Source organism: Gossypium raimondii, chromosome 10 (genome assembly GCF_025698545.1).
Source record: "Gossypium raimondii isolate GPD5lz chromosome 10, ASM2569854v1, whole genome shotgun sequence".
In the NCBI taxonomy this organism is placed as follows: Eukaryota; Viridiplantae; Streptophyta; class Magnoliopsida; order Malvales; family Malvaceae; genus Gossypium; species Gossypium raimondii.
This window is the reverse complement of record NC_068574.1, coordinates 52274047-52294251: the sequence shown is the minus strand read 5'-3', so window position 1 is coordinate 52294251 and position 20205 is coordinate 52274047. Positions and strand designations below refer to the sequence as shown.

Here is a 20205-nt window from a genome sequence, read left to right as displayed (position 1 = left end):
GACAATAACCAAACATATAAACAATGATTCGAATAGTTTAAGCAAGAAACCAAATTGGCAAAAGTGACAACAACTAACGGTTTCAGAAATTGAACAACTATACTCACAAAACTAGTGGAAACGAACAGAAACAATTTACCCGACAACTATAACGGCCAGTTTTTAGTGGTGTCAGAAACAGTGGTTCGGGGCCACTAAATCTGATGAGTAAGTTCGTAAATATTATTATTTAATATTTACGAGTTGAATATGGTTTTAAAAAGGTTTTTGATATGGTAATTTATGCTATTTGAATGATTAATTAAGTTCATATGGTAAGACTCTAAAGTCAAGTGGTTTTAAAAAATAAGGTATTGGGACCTTATTTCTATAAATCGAAATGTAAATATTTTTACGGAGTTTTATTAAGGTTTTATTAAAGTCTCGTTGAAAAATTTTAACGTTTCTATAGTTAATTGCGAAAATGACTAAATTATAAAAATATAAAAATTTAATTTTACTAACTAAAGATGTTTAATTGCTATGGAAAATTAAATTCATGGACTAATATGATAAATATACCATATTATAAATATTCCATCCAAATATACTAGGCCTTAAAACAGTCCCCAATGAGCATTAAATTCACTATCAAACCCTAAAATTTTGACATTTTCACAATTTAATCCTAAAATAAAAATCTAACAAAAATCACTTTACAAAATTGTCAAACAACACAATCAACGCTCCAAATACATCGTATTCATCAAAAACATTCAAGATTCATCAATGGAAACTTAAAAAAATTTAATAGAATAAAAAACGAAGGTACAAGCTAGCTGGACCTAGTTGCAACGGTCTCAAAAACATAAAAATTACAAAAAACGGGGAAGGATTCACTCACATGCAAAGCAAATAGCTTGGCCGATTCTCTTAGCTTAAACAACCGTGAACTTTCGGCTGTGGAAGGTAAAAATAAAGAAGAAAAGTTATTTCTTTTACTTAATTTTGATTTGATTTTATTAAAATTAGAACTTTACTATTGAAATATATTATTTTATCATTTTCCCTTAGTTTAACCGTCCATCCGTATTAAGTAGGGCGAATTTACCACTTAGGTCCTTCCTCATTTAACTTTCAAGCTATTTAATCAACTAAATACAATAATTATCAGGTTTTGCGCCTTTTTCCTTTTTTTTCTTTAATTAGCTATCTAAACGTTAATATTACGATTCAAATAACTCTATAAATATTTTAAAATTAATATTTATGAGTCGACATGACAGAAATTTTTGGTTCCAAACCACTATTTCGTAACCACTGAAAATCGGGTTGTTACACAAAGGGCATAACTAGGAACTTGTAATGCCCATAATGAGTACTGAATGTAGTCTTGTACACATTAGTCTCCTTAGCCTTGAGATGATGGTAACCAAAACGGAGGTCAATCTTGGAGAAAATAGATGCTCCGTGGAATTGATCGAATAAATCGTCGATCCTCGATAGCGGATGCTTATTCTTTACTGTCAACTTGCTCAACTGACGGTAATCTATACACATTCCCATCGATCCGTCCTTTTTAACAAATAAAATCGGTGCTCTCCACGGAGACACGCTTGGCCTCTTGAATCCTAAATCAAGAAGTTCCCGAAGTTGAGATTTTAGTTTTGTAAGTTCCTTCGGTGCCATGTGATAGGGTGAAATAGAACAGAGGCAGTGCCTGGTAATAGATCAATACCAAACTCCACCTCCCTATCCGAAGGTAATCTTGGCAACTCTTCGGGAAAGATATATGAGAATTCATCACAGTACGAATATCCTTTACAGAAAGCTTTATAGGTATAAAATCAGACACAAAAGCAAGGTATGTCTCACTACCTTTCCTAACTAGCATTTCAGCTACAAGGGTGGAGATTACGTTGGAGAGGTAATCTCAACGCTTATCAATTATAACAATCTCACTATTCTCATCAATTCTCAGAGTAACGCTCTTAGAGGCACAATCTAGATTGACTTGATGTTCTACAGACCAATGCATTACAAGAATTAGATCAAACTCGTCAAAAGGAAACTCTACTAAGCCAGCCAGAAATAGCACACCCTGAATCTCTACTGGAACCTGTCTTTATACCTTATCAACTTGGACCGACTGACCCAAAGAACTAATCGCAGAAAACTCCTTAGCAGTATTCTTAACAGATATACTTAGATTTACAGAAATAGTACTAGCTATGTATGTGTGAGTAGATCCGATATCAATTAGAGTAAAATACAAAAAAAGAATGAATAAAGAATGTACCTGTTATAACATCAGTGTCATCTCTGTCCTCACGATGTTTCGCAGCATAAACCAGTGTAGGCTGTCATGCCTCAGCCTAACCCGCACCTCTACTCAGTGCTCTCTAACCTCTACTAAAACCATTACCACCCCTGACCATACATTGGCCCCTAGGTGGTTGCTGAGCTACTCTCAGAGGCTGAACGTGACTCGGAGTTAAAGTTTGTACCACAGCGGGCACCTAAGCTGGTCGACGACGGCAATCTCGAACACAATGGTCCATCAACCTACAACGGAGACAAGCTCTTAACTTCCTTTAGCACTCACCCGGATGGCGCCTCTCACAGTCACTACAGAGCTAAATCTATATCATCACAGCTGGTGTCTTGGTCCTCAGAGACCCGTCAAACCTCGCCCATTTCTTAGAGTGTTGTTCAGAACTAGAGGGACCCGAATCCCTCTTAACCTTACACTGACCTCTCTCATGGTCTCACTTCTCATGCTCATTGCACTTCACTTCTTCCTCTATCTTAGCCTTGTCAACCAAGGCTACAAAAACCCGTTCCTTTTGAAGAGCTATCAGAAGTCGTAAATCATAACGCAAGCATTATTCGAACCTCACACACTTATTGTAATCAGATGCTACCAAGGCCTGAGCATACCTGTTCAATCTCATAAACTTTTCTTCATATTCGGCCACAGATCTCTAACCCTGCACCAGACTCAAAAATTCACATCGGCAAGCCTCTACGTAACTCGCTCCCACATACTTACTTTGGAAGGCATTCTTAAAGTAGTCCCAATTAACCTGTTCAGGCTGAGTACACTGCTCAACCGTCAGCAACCACTGATAGGTTTCGTCCTAGAGTAGAGAAACAAGACCCTCAATTTCTAAGCGGGAGTATAGTCAATATCAGTTATAATATGCTCACTAGCCTGTAACTAATACTCGGCCACGGTTGGGGTGACTTTAATAACACCCCTAAACAACTCAGCACTATTCGACTGGAGTCACTCAGTAATCAACCATCGACCTCTAGATCCAAAATAGGTCCCAGTGACCTTTTCTAATACTCGAATCATAGCCTGGGATAGTGTGTCGTCCCCAACTATCAGAGTCTAAGACCTCGTCTCAACAGTTGGAGTACCAACAGTCTCGCTAGTCTCTAGATTGGGCATACTACTCATAGAGGATGACTCTGCTTGAGCTCCTCCTTGACGCCTGCGGCGTCTACAAGAACCACGTTTATGACTACTACGCGAACTTATAATATCAGTTTATCTATAATATCAGAAGTGCACAGATCAGTTCAGAATCTTTATCATAGTTCTTATGCCGGTTCATATCTGAATATTTAACCAGACAACAATTAAATTACTACATTATTTCAACTAATCACAAGAATTGGACAAAAATACTCACAGGTTCAATGTTGGAGACTCGATCTTTTACAAAATCAATTTTCAAAATCACTCAGATAGCTTATTTTCATTTAAACACCTTATTACACAAATTGAGAGCCCAAAACACAACCCGAGTGTTGACAAACTTGACTTTGATACTAATAAATGTAACACCTTATGCCCAGCCTAGACGACAAAGTCAAGTCTAGAAAGCTGCCTCGATTTTTTTAAAGCACAGTATTTTGAAATTTAGTTTTAAAGCAAAACCGAAAAGAGTTAACAACTGTAAAACATAATACGTCAATTATTATCCTACAACATCGCATATCTTGAAATTACTAGAAATAGGCTAGTGATACTAATGATAATAAATCCGATAAATAGTATGATTGAGCTCCTGATCTGCCGACCCGATCAAGTCTGTGGGTTACCTGTAGTGCAATCAATAGAAAAAATAAATTATGATATTATAAAGAAATAATTATAAGTTCAAAAAGATTTATGTTAGACCTAGTAAAGTCCCAAATTCGAGTTTGAAGTCAGATCTAAATGGTAAATCATTTAGTTTAATAGATCAAAACAGCTCAGACAGATAGTAAGCTGGATTATTCTCAGATACAGAATAGATCAGAATAGATGCAGTTTTCCTATCCCACACTCGCTACACACCATCTTCGGCCAACCCAAAACACCAAATAGGTTATTGAATACCCATCCAACCCTATACACCAATAGTGTCGGTATGACATTCTCCTATAATTGCAGACTAGCTGTCAGATCTGAATACAAATACTAGTGGTTTAGCCACAATCTCAAAACAAAATACTTCCTCATTTTCTCAATCCCACCCAATGCAGATGTAGATTTCAAGTAATAATTAATACAGAGGCTTACACGACCATTCAGATATTGTTCATACCAGTACAGAATAATTCTATATCATTAACATTTATCATTCGCAATACATACACTCAGATTTTTTAGTAATCAGTCTCAAATCACAAAATAATAGTTTATACAGTTTAATTCAGTTCATACGAACCCCACAGAAGGCCTGCATTCATTTCAAACGACACTTGTGGCCCAAGGTAAAATTCTAAATTTTGGTCTACACGCTTGTGTGGTCTCACACGGCCTTGATAGCTTTCCCGTTTGGCTCCACACGGCCTAACACAAGCTCATATCACTTGCTTATATGGTCCTAATTAGCAAACAGTGAGCTACACGGCCTAGACACACAGTTGTGTCTTTAACCCGTGTGAACCCTGCACTAAACATTCCTAGACACGGTCAGGACACACGCCCGTATCCCATGTGTATTTCATTCATGAACACTGAGTTATACGACCTACCACATGACCTGACACGACCGTGTGGCTCACAAGGCCTAGCACATGGCTGTGTGGCATCGACAACCATGTTTTTTAGCGTCTAAAATTCATTAAAACTCAAGTTTTCGATACGCACCTAAAGTAGCTTCGAAGTAGGAACCATGTAGAGGACTCTTGAGACCTAAAACAACTATTCAATAACCAATTAAGCGGTAGTTCGCAACAAACGCTAAGATTAACTTACAACCAAGTTTGTCGAAACATTTCGACACAAAAATCTCAATTCAAACCACAATTACCTTCACACCAAACTGAAATTCACAATTCTAGAACATTAAGGGGACAATTATCCTTAAGACCTTTTCCTAAAGACAATAAAAAAACATATAAACAAGGATTCAAATAGTTTAAGCAAGAAACCAATTTGGAAAAAGTGACAACAACCAATGATTTCAGAAATTGAACAGCCGAACTCACGAAACTAACGGAAACGAACTTACCCAACAACAGTAGCAGATAAGAAGTATGAATCTAAGCGACAATAAAGCGAAAAACAGAAGGGAAACAAAAAGGAAAAGAACGAAAAGAAGAAGCAAAATGTAAAGGCAAAGGAAAGAGAAGAACATTTAATTCTAGTTTAACTACTGGTCAGAATTCTAACATTTAGTAAAAATAAAAATATATTCCGTAATGTATTGACTGAGACTTGAACATAAGATTAGGTAAAGTACAGAAGCTTAACCATTGAACCAACAGACTCATTCTTAATACAAATTGCACATAATTAAACTTAAGTCAACAATTCAAGGATAGATGTTAATTTAGAACAAAATAGCAAAACTTTCTAAAGACATGACTCAAACCCCCAACCTTAAACACATAAACAGAGTATACAACCACAAAGATAGATATTCAATTACTATCGAATTTCACAATTAAATATTCAAATTTTTGGGGCGTTATAAAATGGATGAAAAAGTCACAATTTGCTATTTCTAACGTGGCATACACGTGGACAGCCAAACGAATGACATGTCATCATTTAATTGATTTTTAATATTTTAAAATTTAAAATTTTTAAAAAAATTAAAAATCATTAAAATTATTTAAAATATGGTTAAAAGCAAAAAATTAAATAAAAATTAAATATTTTAAAAAAAATTGGGGAGGAAAAATCATTATGCCAAAAAAAAAAAATCTTCCAATATTTATTCACTTCCTTCACAATATTTCAAAAGAGTCATACTTTTCAATGGTCAGCGGGTCAACGCCTACCAATCAAACAATTTCTAACGTTTTCATGGAGCTGATAGTTCATTCTTTTTAATTCCTCCCAAGGATACGTTGATCTACAACGGTGACTGCATTTTGTTATCTTCACATTTTTAGATGTTCAAAGATATGATTTAAGTGTTTTTACTTTTCGAAAAATAAAATTTAGTTGGTATTTTTTTATTTTATTGAATTTATTTTATTTTAAAATTTAAGTTCATTGAATTAACACTAAGTTAATTATAAAATTATTTTTTAATTACATGACTATCAAATGATTAATTTTTTTAAAATGTCATAGCAATAAATTTAATTAAAATGTTAATAGTTTGATCTAAATTTTGAAATCTGAATGGTAAAAAGATTAAATTCCATAAAATAAAAGATAGAAACAAAATTCTTAATCTTCAAAAACACATTACAAATTTTAAGCTTAGGATATATTTTTTAACAAACCTTAATAAATTTAACTCAATTTAATTCAAAAGCCAAATTGATTTGAAAAATTAAATAAATTTTTGCTTAGTGAAAAAAAAGAAATAAAATAGTAAACATTATTTATGATACTGAAATAGACTACAAATGGTAACTTAACAAACGTATATTACTTTATTTAAAATCCATATAAAAGTTAATTAATATTTTAGTTAAAATGATAAAATAAATGTTTATCATGTGTAGTAATATGTTGGATTCAATTCTCACTATAATAAAACTTTTATTAATATATAACATATAAAACACTCTCATAAAAGAAATTGAGACCAACTACAAACTCTAACTTAACAAATATGATAAAATACGATCGACAACTCCAACGCTTTCCTCTATTCCAAGAAGTGACACTAGGAAAATACTTGCAATCCAGTTATGCTGCTGACCTAATTTATTCACAAGTAGGAACTTTTGAACATCCAAATTAAATAAAAGATGATTGAAAGAAAGAGAGATCAAAAGAGTAAACAAGAGGAAAATATAAATACCTTACCTAGATATATGACTTGTACTGTAGCACCTTAGTTAGCCATGGCAGGCTATGGTCGAGAAAGGGCTTGGCAATGGATGAGACTTACAACTAAGGGCTTGAGCAACTTGTTTCATGGTTGGTCGAAGTTGGGGATTACTATTCAAGCAAGAAACTGCTATCATTATAGTAGGGACTATGTCCTTTGCAACTCGGTTTTTTGGTGGTGGGAGACGTGGGTCTATCTCATCCTGAAGCAAAACTTGTTTGTCATTTGACATAGATGCCGATGTCGATGAAAGAAGATCGCCAGGATGCCTCCCCAATAAAACTTCTAGTGTTAGCACACCAAAACTATAGACATCACATTTCTCATCTGCTCTCATTGTATAGGCCAACTCTACATAAAAATATATACTAGTGACGTTGATGCTATTTGAACTATGTCTACTGAATTAAAAATGTACGAGAAATTAAGAATTCTAATAAAATAAATTACATGTTGAAAGAATTTTTAGGGAAAAAAGATGAGTCAATACCTGGAGCTATATACCCGTAGGTGCCTGCAAGTGAAGTCCAATTGGAGGAGTCGGGCTTTAAAAGTTTAGCTGTGCCAAAGTCTGAGACATGAGCTTCATAGTCCGAATCCAAAAGAACATTGTTGCTGGAAATGTCTCGATGAATTATAGGTTGTGAACAGTCATGATGCATATAAGACAAAGCATTAGCCAATCCCTTAACTACATTTAGCCTCTTCTTCCAATCCAACTCCTCTGCTTGTTCATTGTTGCTTAAGACCATTTTCAAACTCCCCTTTTCTACAAACTCAAAAACCAGAAAAGAATGCTTTCGATGTTTACAAAAGCCATACATCTGCACAATGTTACGATGCTTTATTTCTAGTAAAGCAGCAATTTCGCTTTCAAAGGCTTTCGAGTTGTTGAGAATGTTATTTGCATATTGGTGAAATTTCTTCACAGCAACCACTTGACCAGTTCGTAATGTAGCTTTGTAAACAGTTCCATATCCTCCTGAACCAATGCAATAGTTGGAGCTAAAATTTTCAGTGGCTTCAATGATGTCTTCATGGAGTATTCTTCCATCAAATCCCAATACAGTTAAAATATCTCCATTTTCTTCCTCCGTTGACTCGGAATTTTTGGTTGGAGTCTTCATACAAAACCTACGAAAAGTTGCAACCATTATAAGTAGCAAAAGTAGACCACCAATGTTTGGAAACACAACTAAAATGAAGTCTTTGGTGGCCTTTTTAAGACCATAATTTGCTCGAGAAGGGACAAAATGAGGCCATAGTTCAGTGGCATTACTCGATAGGCCTTTATTGTTCTTTATAGCATCGAATGAAACCTCGTGAAATGCCTGAAGGTCTTCTAATCGATTGAAAGATACGTTCACAATTGTCAAACCATGCAAATCCCTGAAAGCTTTTGGGATGGAACCATTGAGTAAATTGTGAGAAAGGTCCAATATTTTCAAGGAATGTAATTCTCCAAGCTGACGTGGGATACCTCCGGTAAGTGAATTATGACTCAAATCTAGACTTTGAAGGCCATTTATGTAGCTTATAGAAAATGGAATTCTCTCTCTAAGGTTATTCCTGCTCAAATTCAAGTTCCGTAATCTGGAGCAATTTCCAAGTTGGTCAGGAATAGATCCACTTAACTTGTTTGATGCCAAGTTAAGTTGTCGTAGATTTGAAAGAAGTCCAATACCAAATGGAATTTTACCCGACAGTTGGTTACCACTTAGCGAAAGACGGGACAACTTTGTCAATGCTCCTAGTTCCTTGGGAATCTCGCCGATTAGATGATTTGAAGAGAGATTGAGTTCTTGCAACTGAGTTGCATGTCCCAACTCAAGTGGTATCTTTCCAGTAATGTTATTATTGGCAATCTGTAGGCTTTGTAGATTATGGCATTGGCTCCATTTCGGAGAAAGTTCGCCATAAAATCTGTTATCACTTAATGCAATGAAACTCAAATTTGGATATATACCAAAAGTTTTTGATATATTTCCAGTTAAGTGGTTTCCTTCAAGCCTAACTCCATATAAGCTTTTGCAATCTCTCAAACTTGATGGGATCTGACCTATCAAATTATTATTCATAGCTCCAAAATATGCGAGTGATCTCCCTCTGCATATGTTCTTGGGCAATGGACCAGTGAGATGGTTATGTCCTAACTGTAAATGCTGCAAATAAGTAAGATTGTTGAACGTTGGAGGAATTGGCCCATAGAAACTATTCTTAGACAGCTTAAGTTCAATGAGAGATTTAAGCATTCCTATTTGAGATGGGATATTTCCGTAGAAATTATTGTAGGACAAGTCAAGGAAGACAAGTTTAGAAAGGTTCCCAATGTGGGACGGAATGGACCCATATAGTGAGTTGTTTTGAAGGTTAAGGCTAATCAATCTAGGAAAGGAAAGGAAGTTGAGATTGTGAAGTGTACCTTTCAATCTCAAACCATACCCTGCGAGGCTAAGATTGGTGATGCTTCCAACCTTATCACAAGTGATTCCAACCCAGTTGCAATGGCTGCTTCCGACCCACAGGGTTGAGAGCATAGTTTGGGTGTTGTTGTCAAGGCTAGCTTTCCATATTAGAAGGGCTTCAGCTTCTGTAAGGTTAATGGAGGATGAAGAGAAAACATGGGAAGACCGAAGCTGGACAAGGAGGAGGAAGAAGATGATTTTGAATGGTATTGCAAAAGAAGCCATGGGATTTTGAGTCTTTTGCTGTAAACTGGAATGAACAACATTGGGCATCGTGGAGAGCTATTTATACAACAATATTACAGCAGTTTCAATCACTAGGAAGCTTCAACCTAAAGTTTGAGAAGGTGCCAAGTTGTGAATGGGTCTTTCACATTCTATACTTTACTACCAGGATTTGCATTTTTCGATAGCCTTTTTTATGAGTGTTTACTTTAGTGTGTTTAGGTTTTGTTATAATATTTAATTTTATTTTTATCACTATTTTTATACTAATAGTAAATAAACCTACCAACACTAATAAATAATAAATAAAGGATTCAATATCTTTTCTTTTGTTTCCGTGTAGATATTGTTATCTATGGTCAATCAATCAATTTCTTACATCTTTATGGAGCTAATGATTATGTTTTTATTCTTTGGTAGAATAATCATGTTCTTTAGATAGGATAAGAAACCCTTGTCCCTTTTTCTATTCCCTTTCCCTTTTTCACCTAAGTGGGCAACATGTAACATTATTCATTTAAAATTATAAGAAAATATAAATGAAGCAAAATCTAAGTTTTTGAAATTAAAGGAAAAAATCATATAATTTCTTTAATAAAATTAAGACACTAAATACTTTTAATGTTTTTAGTGGAAAAAATAAATACTTTTGGTGATATGTAAAATATTCTTTTACTAAAAATCGCAGTAGATATTATAGATTCGGATATTTACAAATATTTTAATTTATTTTTTCATATTCAGATTTAAATAATATTTAGATTAGGATATTTTAATTTTAATGTTTGTATATAAATTATTTAGAATTTCTTTACCTGTGTGAATATTTTATTGGGATTGGATATCTATCCTCTAAATTTATTATAATTTAATTATCAGTGAGAAAACAGTTTTTATATTTTTTATTAAAAGTTATATAAATAAGTATTAAAAGATTGTATTAAAAAGCAAAAAGCTATAATTTTATTCTTTTGATAATAATATGAAAAGTATAGTAAAATTATAATTTTATTCAGATTCAGGGCCGTCCCTCCTAAAAATGTGAAATGCCACTTTAATCCTTTAAATTTTATAAAATTGTGATTTAATAAAACTAAAATTATATCCGATCCCTTAAGTTAATAATAACTTCAATCAAAATTAAGAGCTATTTATATATGAGAAGCTTGATAATTTTGACATAACATGGATATACGATATTAAAAATAATAATAATAAAGCAACCTAAACACGTAAAGGTAAAAGTCTACATAAAATGATTATAAATTATCCAAATCAATATGGCAGGATCCAACGAGTATATTATCGCAAAAGTATATTTAATTTTAGATACGTTGGATGTTATGATCATTCCTAGAAACTATGCTTTTAATGAAAACACATGGTATGCATGGATTTTCTAAAGAAAAGAATATTTGATTCCCAAGTGGGAGTTTTATGAAATATTTTCCACCTATTTGTTATAGTGGGAATTGTTTGGATGCTAAGAATAATTGATTAAGTAGTAACTTGACTGATATAAGCATTGTTGTTAATATAAGAGGATATAATAATTGTTGTTAATAAGTATTGTTGTTAAGAGGATATACAAAAAATATAAAAAATAAAAAAGAAAGTTTAAAAATCTTACCTGTTGTAGTTGCCTCTTTCACTGCTGTCGTGGGAGACTTCTCGCCAACTCGAAAGGTCTCTGAACCCATTGGGGTTCGTCGACGGCTTTGTCGGAGAAGAGAAACCGAAGAGTTCCTTAGGATTTTTAGGAATTTCGGTGGGGTTTCAGGGGTATTTAGCATCGGATCTGGGTTAAGGGAGTCGAAAGGGTAAAAAAGGGGGTCTTTTTGTGAACTCCAACCACCGAAGGCGGCGGTCGCCGTCGTCGATGACCGGTGGCCGCGGCGGAACTACGACGACCCTATGGCCGGATGATGAGGGGTTTGAGAGAAAAAAAAAAAAGGGAAAGTTTTTTTTTAACTGATGCAAAAATGAATTTTTTATCATTTTTAAAAACTTATATAGCCCCTCAAAACGACGTCGTTTTGGGTTTGGCTTCAGACGCCCAAAACAATGTTGTTTCAAGCCTGACCCGACCCGATCCATCTAGGATCCGCGTGTTTTCAAGGGGAGGGTCTAATTGCCACTTTTGTCCTTCCGCTTTTTTGCCCCTTTTTGATTTTGTCCTATTCCTTTTTGATTTGTTTTAATTTCACTCCTTTAATTTTAATTTCTTTACAAGTCAGTCCCTTGACCCACTATTGGCATAAGGGAATGACATCGGGTTGGATAATTTCCCAATGAGTCCCTATACGTTTCTTCCCATTTTAATTTAATCCTTTATGTTTTGTTTTCTTATAATTTAGGATTTAAATTTGGTTATATTTTCAATTTAGTCCTTTATTTCTCCTTTCTTTATGTTTTTTTTGCAATCTATGCTTTAAATTTTGTTTAAATCTTAATTTAGTCCATTTATTTAATTCAGCCCTTCCTTTTTCTTATTTTTATTTTTTAACATTTCTAATTTATGTCATTTATATTTTTCCCTTTAAGTTACATTTTATCTTATTTTTATACTTTCATTTTATTTTATTTTTTCATTAAATACGATATTAATCATATCATAATTATTTATTGTTACCATCACTGATTAATATTATTATTACTATTATAGATGTATTATTATTATTTATTAGCATGACTACTATTATTTTATTCTCACTATTATTTTGGTATATTATAGTTCTGTTTTTACCTATGTAGTTATTTTGTTCTATTTTTGTCATTACTATAGTACGTAACATGCTTAAATATTCGTTCATCTTTGTACCATGCCCAAATAAATTAATTGCACATCACATTAAATGTTATATTCGTTTTTACTCGATGCATAAGAAATAATTAGAACAGAAACGATGTTCTTTAATTAGGGGATTTGAGAAATCGTTTCCTAACTTACGAGGTACGAGTTTTTCCTTGAACCAAGATAATCAAACATCCTTTTAAAATTCAAGACACATAGGACTTAGGTAATAATCAAATGACGATTATTCTTGTTTTCGAGGATTCGAGATATCATGCCATAACTTACGGGGCATGATCTTTTCTTCTCAATTAACTTGAAATAAGAAGGCATTTTCCATAAAACTTAATTTAGTAAGCGATATTTTAATCAAATAAAATCATGAAAAGAGGGGATCGTATTTTAAATTCTCTTCGAATTCTCAATTTCGATGCTAAGACATCAAGTAATCAACTAGGTGCCAATTTTGGGCGTTATGAGGGTGTTAATCATTCCTCATACGTAACCGACTCCCAAACCCACTTCTTGAATTTTGTAGACCGAAAATTATAGTTTTAATAAATTTAACCTTTTTATTAAAATAATCAAGTTTCAAGGTGATCTGATCACACCTAATTAAAAAATATTGGTGGCAACTCTGTCTTTGTTTTTAAAATAAAAGGTCAAGCTAGAAAAAAGGGTTTTGACAATAGGTTTAGGGGAAAGTTATTTTGCATAATACATTTTTTTTTTTACTTTTTGGAGAAGTACTTCGACACACAGGTGTTGAGTTTAGTATAAATTTATAATTATTGAATTTTCTCTTAATTGCAAAAAGGACAAAGAAAAAGAAAGTAATACAGCAAGTCTGATCTAGGAACTCAACAGTCAAAACCTATGAGTGTAGAATCTTGCTTTATTTATTTAAATGGAACTCGACACTCATTAATATAGAGTTCTACTTTACTTATTTAAATGGAACTCTACCCATGTGTGTAGATTTCTGTTTTATTTATTTAATTGGACCTTGACTCCTATTGATGTCAATGAGTTTCGATTTATTTATTTAAATAAGCCTCGACTTCCATTGATGTCGAATTTAGTTTAATATTTTAACTTTTTTTTTCTCTTTTTTTCTTTCTTATTATATATATACACTAGTTTTTTATCTCATGTAATGCACTGGTTGTTCCTGTGTTTTGTCATAGGCTGCTCTTGATCATAGGCTGCTCTTGATTGATCTGGGTAATCATTTTCAACAGAGGGGAGAAAGGCTGCTCAGATTTTTCTCTGTTTTGCTAACTCATAACTCCTTTAAGGGCCTTGTCAAAAGTGAATGGTTGTCATCAGAATCATTTTCGGATACAATTAATCACTTTACAAATATGATGGAAGATTGGAATAGGGAGACATTTGGGAGTATAACAGCTAGGAAGCGAAGAATCATGGCACCTTACTGCCCTAGAAGGGAGATTGATGACTGAACTAGAGGAAGTCTTGGATCAGGAGGAGCTAATGTGGCTTTTAAATGGGGACAGAAATACCAAATACTTCCATAGTCATACGTGGGCTCATCGTAGTCAGAATCGGATTCAAGCTTTGAGGATTAATAATGAGTGGTATTATGAGGAGGAATAACTAAAGGACTGATGATTTCCTTCTTCAAAATGTTCTATTATACGAAGGCTATAGTCCCAAGTAATTTTCGTATTCATGGAAAATTTCCTTCGATTGACCAGTTCGATCTTGATTTGCTATCCATTGATGCTTCTTTTGATGAAGTGGGGCGAGCCTTGTTTGATATGACACCCTTGAAAGCTTTGGGAATAGATGGATTAAATGCTCAATATTTTCAGACACAAATGGGATTTACTTGGGCCTTCTCTTGTTGGCATGGTTTGGAAGGTGCTGGAGGTTACATGGACCCTTTCTTCATTATAACCGAGTAAATGGTCGTTCAGATTAAGTTGAATTTGTATAATAATTTTTACAGTTTTATTCTTATTTTTTAGTAAATTTATATTTTTATAATTTCAAAATAATAATATAATTTTTATAATGTATTTTATAAATTTTTTTCTATTTTAGAATTTTTCCTGAATATCGGGATTTTTTTATTTTAAGTGAACAATAAATTTAGATAAATGGTTGTCTTCATACAATTGGTCCAGGTTCATTCCAAATGTATGTTTCTCATAATTTTATATATTTTCTAATTGGAAAGAATAGTAATTTATTTTTTTAAAATAAGTTGCATATTTAAAATATAATTCGGATTCATTGTGTACTTGAAATAAATAAATAATTCCTAAAATTCAAGAGAAGTTATAAAATAAAAAATAAAATTTTATAAAAATATTTTATTTTAAATATATATTTTATTTTTAAATTATAAAAATAAATTACTAAAATCTTAAAATGAATTTAGACAAAACGTTGTCCAAGTTTAAATGATTCGAGACAATCATTTGTCCAGGTTCATTATGCATTAAAATAAAATAAAAACGTAAATTTCTTATTTTTAAAAAATTGAAATAAATATTTTTTCTTAATTTTAGGACACGTGTCAACATTCTATTGGTTGTCAACCAAAATTAAATAGTGTTGGTTAGGCATCAAAATATCAACTTGACTTATGATTTCGAGTTTAGATACTAGGTATGTCCAAAAAAAAGTTCAAATAGTAAATAAATACAAATTATCAAGTTCATATAATTCTATATATATTTATCCAAAAAGTTAAGAAAAGCTTTAATTTTCTTTTTAAATAAGCAAAAGCATTATTATAACTTATTTTGAAAGGCTAAAGCAATTTTATTTTATTTTTCATTACCATTTTTGAAATTGAACTCACATATTCAAACATCAACAAAACAAAAAACCATCAATGAGAAAGGACTTAACTAACCCCTAGCCAATAGGCTAAACCCCATACACCCATTACCTAAAGCCCTTCATCAGAGGTTACACCATAAGCATCAGCGGAAAAGAAAAGAACATAAACAAGATGGAGCAGTAACATCTGTAAACAAGCTAAGAAAAAAGATATGGGCTATTCGTGCCAATTGGTGCTCTTTGAATCCAAGAGAACGAAAGGTGCTGAAAATCAGTTTGCAATTGCCGACAATCAGCAATCACTAAACCGAATAAAGCCAGGATAAAGCCTCCCGAACAATTCTATAGCCTCAGCCATGCCAGCCTCAAAAACACTGGTCAAATGGAATAAAGGAAATTCTATTGAATAAAGGATTAAAACATTAAATATTATACAGGAAATTGAAATGGAATACAAACAGTAACTTAACAAACACGATAAAATATGATACAGAATTTAACAAAACAGTAAGTATTATACCTAAAACGGGAATTGAGTACAAGCAGTAACTTAACAAACATGAAAAGTACTCAACAACTTCAATGCTTTCTTCTATTCCAAGTAGTGAAACTAGGAAAATACTTGCAATCCTGCTACGGACCCGAGTCAGACCTAATTTATTCATAAATAGGAAATCTTGATTGTCTGATTAAGCATCTCATTCACAACAAAGGCTTTATATTATTGGGAGGCCAAAGATTTTCAAATCGAAGCTGAGAAATAAAAGATAACTGAAAGAAGAAGAAAAAAAGAGTAGATATAAAGCATATATACATACCTTACTTGGGAATATGACCCAAATTGTAGCACCTTACTCAGCCATTGCAAGTTACATGACCCAACAACTCTCCCAATTTTACGGTCGAGAAAGGACTTGACAATGGAAGGGATTGACGAGAAAGGGCTTGAGCAACTTGTTTCATGGTTGGCCGATATTGGGGATTGCCATTCAGGCATGCAAATGCTATCTTTATAGTAGAGACTACGCCCTCTGCAGCTTCAATTTCTGGTGGTGAGAGACGTTGATCTATCACATCTTTAAGTAAAACATGTTGGTCATTTGACATAAATGGCAATGCCGATGCCGATGCAGATGATGACAAATATGAAAGAAGATCGCCGGGATGCGTCCCCATGAGAACTTCTATCGTTAGCACCCCAAAACTGTAGACATCACATTTCTCATCTACTCGCATTGTATAAGCCAACTCTACATTAAATGAAAGACTAATCAGAACTGTATCTATAACATGATGAAAGGCTTTTCTAGCAAAAAAAAAAAAAAAGGATTTTAATTTATACCTGGAGCTATATACCCGTAGGTGCCCGCAAGTGAAGTCCAATTGGAGGAGTCAGGCTTTAAAATCCTAGCAGTGCCGAAATCAGAGACACGAGCTTCATAGTCCAAATCCAAGAGAACATTGTTGCTGGAAATGTCTCGATGAACTATAGGTTGTGAATGCTCATGGTGCATATAAGACAAAGTATTAGCCAATCCTTTAACAACATTTAGCCTCTTCTTCCAATCCAATTCCTTTGCTTGTTCATTGTTGCTTAAGACCATTCTCAAGCTTCCCCTTTCCATGAACTCATAAATCAGAAAAGAATGCTTTGGGTGTGAACAAAAACCATACATCTGTACAATGTTACGATGCCTTAATTCTAATAAAGCAATAATCTCGCTTTCAAAGGCTTTCAAGTTGTTAATGAGTATGCTGTCTTCAGACTGGTGAAGTTTCTTCACAGCAACCACTTGGCCAGTTGGTAATGCAGCTTTATAAACACTTCCGTATCCTCCTGAACCAATGCAATAGTCAGAGCTGAAATCTTCAGTGGCTTCAATGATGCTGTCATGGAGTATTCTTCCATTAAATCCCAATATAGTGAAAATATCACCATCTTGTTCCTCCATTGGCTCGGATTTTTTTGTTGGTGTTTTCTTGCAAAAAGTAAGGAAACTTGTAACCAATATAAACAACAAAAACAATAGACCACCAAACAGTGGAAGCACAAATAAAATGATCAGTTTGGTGCTTTTTTTATGACCATGGTTGTCTCGAGAAGGAAGAACGCAAGGCATTAGTCCAGTGGCGTTACCACATAGGCCTTTATTGTTCCTTAAGGCATTGAATGATGCCTCGTGAAATGCCTTAAGGTCTGGAATAGGGCCTTCTAATTGATTGTGAGATATATTCACAAATCTTAACCCATGTAAATCATTGAAAGCTTTTGGGATGGAACCATTGAGCATATTGTGAGAAAGGTTCAACATTTCCAAGGACTGTAACTTTCCGAACTGTTGTGGGATATTTCCACAAAATGAATTCTGACTCAAATCTAGACTTTGAAGAGCATCGATGTAGCTTATTGAAGATGGAATGCTCTCTCCGAGATTGTTCTTGCTCAAATTCAAAATGAATAACTTCGAGCAATTTCCAAGATCATCAGGAATAGGCCCTCTTAAATTGTTTGAAGCCAAGTTAAGTTGTTCTAGATTTGAAAGAAGTCCAATCTCTGAAGGAATTCTGCCTGAAATTTCGTTACCACTTAGCAAAAGACGGGTCATCATTTTCAATGCTCCCAGTTCCATGGGAATCTCATCGACTAGATGATTCGAAGAAAGATCAAGTTCTTGTAACTGGGTTGCATGTCCCAATTCGAATGGAATCTTTCCAGAAATGTTATTGTTGGAGACCCGTAGGCTTGTTAGATTATGACATTGCCCCCAATTTGGAGAAAGTTCACCATAAAAATTGTTGTTGCTTAATGAAGCATAATTCAAATGTGGATATATACCAAAAACTTCTGATATATTTCCTGTCAAATGGTTTCCATCCACCCTAACTCTGATTAAGCTTTTGCAGTTTCTCAAACTTGATGGGATAGGACCTGACAAATTGTTGTTGATCACTGCAAGTCGAGTGAGTACTCCACCGAGGCATAAATTTTCTGGTAATGGACCAGTGAGATGGTTGTCTGATAATTGGAGATCAGTAAGATTATTGTATATTGGAGGAATGGGGCCTGACAAACTATTTTCACCTAGGAAAAGTCCTGATAAGCTGCTCAAGTTTCCTATGGAAGTAGGGATTTGTCCAGAGAATGTGTTACTAGACAGATCCAATTCACTGAGAGATTTAAGCATCCCTACCTCTTTAGGTATCAATCCAAAAAACATATTGTGAGAAAGGCTCAGAGTAGTTAAGTTGGTCAAGTTTCCCATGGAAGTAGGGATTGGACCAGAGATTGAGTTAGCAGCCAAAAGCAAAAAGTTGAGAGATTTAAGCATTCCTATCTCTCGAGGTATTGAACCAGAAATGGCATTTGTATCAAGCATGACACTAAATAACTTGGTCAAGTTTCCTATGGACTTAGGGATGACGCCACTGAGATTATTTTTCGAGAACTGGATCGTGAAAAGTGATTTGAGCCCTCCAATTTCATTGGGAATAGAACCAGAAAGATGATTATTATACAAGAAAAGATACACCAAGTTACTTAAGTTCCCTATAGATGCCGGTATAGGACCAGTTAAGCTGTTTCCTGACAAGTCCAACATATAAAGTGACCTCAACGTTCCAACTTGTTTAGGTATAAAACCATTGAGTCGGTTGCTATTAAGGTCAAGCCTGTATAAATTATGCAATCTTCCTATAGAGGCAGGGATTGGACCACTTAGATAGTTACCATAGAAATAGATATTAGAAACTGTACTCAGATTTCCTATTTCTTGTGGAATGGGACCACTAATCTTATTTACTATTAAGGAGATCAATTGAAGACTTCTCAACAAGCAAATTTCAGAAGGGATATGTCCTGAGAAGTAATTGTATGACAAGTCAAGGAAAATGAGTTTGGAAAGATTTCCAATGTGCGAAGGAATGGGCCCATACAATGAGTTGTTTCGAAGGTGAAGCCTAATCAAGTTAGGCAAGGAAAGGAAGTTGAGATGGTGAAGTGTACCTCTCAATCTCAAATCATACTCTGCAAGGCTTAGGTTGGTGACGCTTCCGGCATTGTTGCAAGTGATTCCAACCCAATTGCAGTGGCTACTTCCGACCCACAAAGAAGAGAGCAAAGTTTGTGTGGTGTTGTCGAGGCTAGCTTTCCATTTTAAAAGAGTTTCAGCTTCCATGGAAGTTATGGAGGATGACGAAGAGCAAGCATGGAAAAATACAAAGATGAGAAAGAAGATGAGTTTGAATGGTACTAAGAAAGAAGCCATGGTATTGATAGTTGAAATTAAGGATCTTGTGTTGTTAATTGTAATAAAAGGCATTGGTTATTTATAACAGAAGATTGGTGCTGTTTCAATCACTATGAATCTTCGACATCAAGTGGAAAAAATTGCAAGTTGTAGATATGACATGAAGGGATCGATCTTTCACAATCTGTATTAATTATATCGTTCAAGACCCGCTGTTTGGATAGAGACTTAAGTCAAGCCTGTCCCTTACAAATTTTAACGATGGGGATACGCAATAAAGTCAATTTACTGGAGTTCCAATAATACAATTACTTGATTACCTAATAAAAATAAAATTGATTTTTTTATGTTTATTTTCAATTTAATTATATTTTAAATTTTAA

General features: G+C 34.0%; 2 protein-coding genes across 4 annotated transcripts; both read right to left on the bottom strand.

Annotated features, from left to right (window-relative positions):
- Positions 1–3863: 3863 nt before the first annotated feature.
- LOC105777769 (MDIS1-interacting receptor like kinase 2) lies at positions 3864–10061 on the bottom strand. Its single transcript, XM_012601226.2, has 3 exons — positions 7768–10061; positions 7253–7628; positions 3864–4092 (listed from the first exon to the last, which is right to left on the bottom strand). Exons 1-2 carry the CDS (start codon positions 10013–10015, stop codon positions 7285–7287), a joined length of 2592 nt encoding a protein of 863 aa, XP_012456680.2. The 5' UTR covers positions 10016–10061; the 3' UTR covers positions 3864–4092; positions 7253–7284.
- A 5469-nt stretch (positions 10062–15530) lies between these two features.
- On the bottom strand, positions 15531–19884 carry LOC105777768 (MDIS1-interacting receptor like kinase 2). Of its 3 annotated transcripts, none has more exons than XR_001128396.2 (4): positions 16918–19884; positions 16394–16825; positions 16096–16227; positions 15531–15949 (listed from the first exon to the last, which is right to left on the bottom strand). XR_001128396.2 is itself a non-coding variant. In XM_012601218.2 (3 exons), the coding sequence occupies exons 1-2, from the start codon at positions 19838–19840 to the stop codon at positions 16431–16433; spliced, it is 3318 nt and encodes a 1105-aa protein (XP_012456672.2). In that variant the 5' UTR covers positions 19841–19884; the 3' UTR covers positions 15531–15949; positions 16394–16430. The 3 variants fall into 3 exon arrangements, 1 of the variants encoding a protein (XP_012456672.2); XR_001128398.2 differs by having other exon boundaries at positions 16096–16205; XM_012601218.2 differs by lacking the exon at positions 16096–16227.
- Positions 19885–20205: the final 321 nt, after the last annotated feature.

What these genes read in the sequence shown, in the direction of transcription:
- LOC105777769 (XM_012601226.2), bottom strand. Translation starts at nt 10,015, where the DNA reads ATGCCCAATGTTGTTCATTCCAGTTTACAGCAAAAGACTCAAAATCCC. An exon ending in CTACGGGTATATAGCTCCAG is followed by an intron (nt 7,629 to 7,767) that starts GTATTGACTCAT and finishes ATTTTTATGTAG; the next exon opens with AGTTGGCCTATACAATGAGA.
- LOC105777768 (XM_012601218.2), bottom strand. Translation starts at nt 19,840, where the DNA reads ATGGCTTCTTTCTTAGTACCATTCAAACTCATCTTCTTTCTCATCTTT. An exon ending in CTACGGGTATATAGCTCCAG is followed by an intron (nt 16,826 to 16,917) that starts GTATAAATTAAA and finishes CATTTAATGTAG; the next exon opens with AGTTGGCTTATACAATGCGA.